Genomic DNA, 5,181 nt, shown 5'->3' on the forward strand with positions numbered 1-5,181 from the left:
AATGTACCTTTGCAATTTTTTTGCCTTTGTGCTTAGATGGGGGTTTCCATTTTTTACATTGTGCTAGATCAAAAATTGGTACAATAGCCGTGGTATATTTGCCAATAAAATCAGTAGAAAACTGTTTTGATAAGTATCCTAGAATATGCTTTTGACATTTACCTTTTTCTAATCACAGTTAAGTTTTCTTTTTGTACAAGTGTTGAAGTTAACAGTAATCTGAGCCCATTGCAGACTGTTATAAATTTGTGACTGTTGTAGATAGCTTCTCGGGTACAGTAGTGCCAGTCACTCCCTTAAGTTTGACTGCCAATTTTTAATGGAGGTTGACTCCCATTGTCCTATAACTACTTGAGCAATAGCAGGATCCAGGAGAGCAACAATGAAACTTCCTCATGATCTGGACTGGATTTCTGTGTTTTATGTATGTGTACCCCTTCAATCTCTCCAAAGGTGGACTGAGTTAGCACTGGGTAAGGCAAAGTTTGATTCGAATTGTAAGCTGCTTTATCCTACGGTAGGCAAAACACAGGGAATTAGACTGTAAGTTACTTGATACAATCGATATAACTTCTGTTCACGTACTGTTACAAAATAAAGAACACATGAGTACTAGCTACTCCAGCTGGCAGTATAACACAGTTTAAAAGCACAATCTGCCATTCCTACTGCCCAAGACAGTGGTTCGCTTCTTCCTTAGCATTCTGTTGTTTGATTGCCCTTTTGGTCAATCGATTTTTAAAAGCCTCTCTCGTAGCTCCCACAGAGATCAAAAAAAGTTTCCACAGTGCAAAGTGTCTTTCTGAATAGCCAGACATGACTAACGTATCGTTGATTGTTCGGTTCTTTGAGGAAAAACAACTTCCCATCTCTTGTTGTAATTACCATTAGTCTGCCTACCGATCCACAACAAGCATGGATAGCTGTTGGAAGTTAATCCCTTTTAGGCAAGCTTTTTCTAAAAAGTACATCTTAACATAGCTCATGTCCAAGTCCTTGCCATAAAAGAATCCTAAACTGTGACACATTTTTGTGTAGATTTCTAACACAAATGTTGCTCTGTAAATCTGGTAGCACGAGCAATCCGTTCATAGCTTGGTAGAGTGTCTGTTCTCTACTATGGAAGTAACTTTTTCAAGAAACTGACATTTCGATCAGTAACCAAGTTTGAACATTTGTCTTTGAACCTCTGGGCTGCTGCACATAATTTTTTTTTCTAGAATTTCATTTGTAGTTGTATGTGGAATACTGAATGCTACAGTCTGAATACCCTATAAATAATTATAAATTTCTCATACTTTCAGTTTACACAGAAGATGCTAGACAACTTCTACAATTTTTCAACCTCGTTTGCACTGACCCAGGCTCGAATGACCCCAAACCCCTCTGAGATGTTTATCCCAGCAAGTATTGTCTTGAAATGGTAAATATAAATCTCTCATATACCTATTTCCAAAAGCAAGTAGAAACAATTACTTTTCCCTAAGTGTACACATCTTGACCGTAGCTGTTAGTTTCGGAAAGGTTCTCCGATCTCTTGATGTTATATGCACGAGTGTATAATTAAACATCTTAATCTTCATTATTAGTTACTTTTTAAGAAATTTACATCTTCCATACCATGGGAAGCAGCTATCTGTCCAGAGTTTGAATTTAAATCTATCTTCTATAGAAATAAAAGTCTGGCCTTCATATATAGGGCAGTGGAAATTTTTGAGGGATTGGGAAAACATATTGGTGTATTGGAATTTTTGATGCATCTGTAGGGTGTGAAGCACATTGATTAGAGGTAAACAACTCATTTAAAATAAAGCTATCTATAAAACTTTTTTTCGCTGTCTTATTGGTTTCACTAAAACAACCAATGAATAACTGGTGGCTACCACAAAAACGATCAATCACATTGCTGGAAAAAATTCTTTCAATCTCCTTATAGTGGCCTTATTGCGTCTTCATCCACCCTAGTTTATATCCCTTAAAAAATATATATATAATAAAATTAATTTATTTGGGAGAAAAAACACTGAATTTATCCACTATACATTATAAATGTTTCCCATGATTTTTTTTTTGTGCATTCCCTCTGCTCCTTTCCTAGAGCTCACATTCTTTATCCGGGACCTTTACTCGTCTGTATGGCTCAACTGTTCACTTTTTTTATAATCTGAACCATTAAGCAATCCTATGAATTTTATTTTTGCCAGAATTCATATCTAAAATAACTCTCTTCCCATCCATGCTGTATGGTTTCAGAGTGTCTCTCTTTGGGTGGACAAAATTTCAAACAGTGTCACATTATACAAATAATTTTATACGTCTGAACAGGCTTTTTTCTTCTTACTTAAGTCTTTTCTGATGGATTGAAAGATTGCCTGTGGAGCAAAAGCCCTGTATCAGTGACTGTTAAAGATGCCAGGCTAATTAGCTTCCATCAATCTTTGCACTGCTTCGAATGGAAGCAGTTTTGTGTTAAAATGTTGCTCCTTCCATTTCCATTATTAAGGAATGAAATAGGTCTACCCATTCTTGGCCCAGTCAGATGGAGTCGCTCACTGCTGAGTTGCCCTCAAATCCTCCTGACGCGAGCTGTCTGTTGGAAATACTAGCATGCCATTCCACTCTGCATGGAGAGATCTCCTGTATTCATTTCTGCTGCACTTCCTCCAATTCCTCAGCTTCATCTTCTGTCAGGATACCCTCCTGGTGCAAGGTTTCAACCAGCTGTCAAGGGCAAGTGTTTCCATAGGAAGATTCTGTATTTGGGGATTCTTCCCATCCCTTTTAGGGACCTGAGCCAGAGAGAGTTGCATGGCACTTTTCAATGAATGTTAATGCTGCTTTATAGAGGTTCCTGATGTGTGTCTATTTTGTAGCTAGCCATATGTCTTCCATATTATTTGCAGTGTCAGAGTTTGCTGTCCCTGTTCGTTATCTGCTGCTTTTTAACTTCTCGCTACATTTCTTGCCAATCAAGTTTGTATTCAATCACCTGGTGTGTAGGGAGAACAGGTCAGAGGACTGCTTATTGGTTCCGCTCTTGGGCTTAGGTAAATCGGCCTTTCACAAATCTAAGATGTGTGGGATTGCTCAGCAGGTAGTCTCAACTATCTTTTTAGAGCTTTAGTAAGTGCTAGAGTGACAATAGAATATGAGCACCAGGTTGCTAGAAGCTTTCTGTGTTCAGTGGGTGAAGCTACTTTGGTTATTTTATTAGCAGTTGGATCTTTAGCAACTCATTTCTTGGAAAAGTAGCAGTGTTTACCTCTTCCTCATATTTATCTTTTTCGAAAAAATTAGTTTGGAATATAGTAAGTACTCATTTGGACCTATTTTTACGAGAAGCAGTACTTCAGCTGCTTGTGGACTAGCTTTCTCTTGGGTCCTCCTTTGACAGTGAAATATTCATTTTTCTTCAGGGTTGGGCTGATTTTATTTCCCAGTGTGTGTTTTGTACAGAAATTTGACTTCACTTTCCCGAGAAAGAGATTCCAAAAATTAGGTTTTCTGTTTCCTCCTTTACCCTTCCTATCCCAAAAAAGGACAAAAAATTGTAATAGTCAGTATGTTTTGAATGTTATTTTTTGCATTTAAAGGATCCAAAATTGACCAAAAGAGGATCGGAAACTGCTAATGCATACAAATTTCTATAGATACACCAAGAAAACCAGTGCCTTAATTATTTTAATGCTGTTTATTTTTCAAAGATAATTATGCAGCTAACCCTGTGTATTTTTTCTTTTTTTCCACCCCTCAGGTATGAGAATTTTCACAGAAGATTGTCCCAAAACCCAAATTTTTGGAAATCATAAACCATTTGCTACAGAAGTCATTTGTTACAACCAACGATATTGAATCTGTATAAACTGATTTTTGCAAATACTTTTCTTTTCTGCAAGATGCCATTTTTGAATACATGATGCTTTTCATAGTAATCAAGCTGGTTTGTAAATTATTTTGGAATATGTTGCTTCCAATACCTGTCACACTTGTGTTACAATGGATAGTAACAATCTTTTAAATCATGTTTGAACTGCCAATTTTATTTTAACTCATGAACTGGGTCTAAATTGGAATTGAGCACCTGAGAATGTTTTGAAGCTGTATTATGTTGTAAAACTTCATTATACTCCATATACCATGAGTGGGTTGTCAGTCATCTAGAAAAAAAATCACAGGGATGCCTGTTCAAGATAAATCTTTATGAAACTATGCAATCTTTTTTCTTCCTGTAGTGTCTAAGATGTTCTCAATTCTCCACTTTCATCTTTTTCTTTCTACCATCAGTACCAATCATGATGATTACTTTATGAAGAGGGGCCTTGTTTCAACAAATACTGCTTTATGTTAACTTAAGTTTTAAGTCCTATATTGATTTCTCAATTCCAGACAGTAATGTACATTACCTTTGCATGTGATGCTTTTCCTCTGTTAAGACTATCTTGTTTTAAGATCTGGTTGAAGTTCCAGAAGCAAGTGAACTGAGAAATCAGACTGCAGGCTGTTGAAGTGCTTACAATGTGTAGAGGAATGCTGTATACTGTCTGCATGCATCAGAACTAAAGTTATGCTCTAATTTTAGCATCAATCAAAGATAAGTATATCAAAGCTTTGCAATGTAGTCCCATATTGATAAACTGCCTCAAGTAGAATTATGGGGGTAAATGAGTGGTTGGTAAGTGATGCCTGTCAGAAGTCATGGATTTAATATAACTGGGAGTGGTTTTGCAGTAAACCAAGGGTATTTCATGGAGTGATGTGCAGTACCTTAACAGACAGGAGTAGGCAGACACTAAAATAGAAAATGACCTACCTCTCTCTTTATACCATTGTAAGTACCTGGACCCTCACCCAAGGCAAAGTGCATTCAGTAAATGCTGAAGAGCCAGGTGAGAGGGGAAAAAACACAAAGTAAAAAAAATTAGGGAAAAACTAAGTATGCAGAATACATTTGTGGAATTGGAAACGGGTATGTAGTAAGGAAAACTGTCATTGAAATGGAGCAATGCAGCCCTTGTTGATCAGACACCGGAAAAGTAAAATGTGTACAGTCCATAGAAGGGATAGGCAGTGTTTAAGAATATAATGTCTACTAATTGCTATCCTAAAATCAGAAACTGATTGGTCCACTGAAGGGATTGCAGACATCATTTAATTCAGTCTCTCCAAATTTGAAAAGCTTTC

General features: G+C 36.8%; 1 protein-coding gene across 1 annotated transcript in view; it reads left to right on the forward strand.

Moving 5' to 3' along the window:
* Positions 1 to 4,209, forward strand: part of hikeshi (heat shock protein nuclear import factor hikeshi) — a 41,963-nt gene extending 37,754 nt beyond the window's left edge. Inside the window, exons 4-5 of the mRNA XM_067985454.1 lie at positions 1,305 to 1,423; positions 3,755 to 4,209. Coding sequence (XP_067841555.1) covers positions 1,305 to 1,423; positions 3,755 to 3,809 — 174 coding nt within the window. The 3' untranslated portion in view covers positions 3,810 to 4,209. The remainder of the gene's footprint in view (positions 1 to 1,304; positions 1,424 to 3,754) is intronic.
* Positions 4,210 to 5,181: the final 972 nt, after the last annotated feature.

The sequence above is a fragment of the Heptranchias perlo genome, chromosome 6 (genome assembly GCF_035084215.1).
Source record: "Heptranchias perlo isolate sHepPer1 chromosome 6, sHepPer1.hap1, whole genome shotgun sequence".
Classification (NCBI taxonomy): domain Eukaryota; kingdom Metazoa; phylum Chordata; class Chondrichthyes; order Hexanchiformes; family Hexanchidae; genus Heptranchias; species Heptranchias perlo.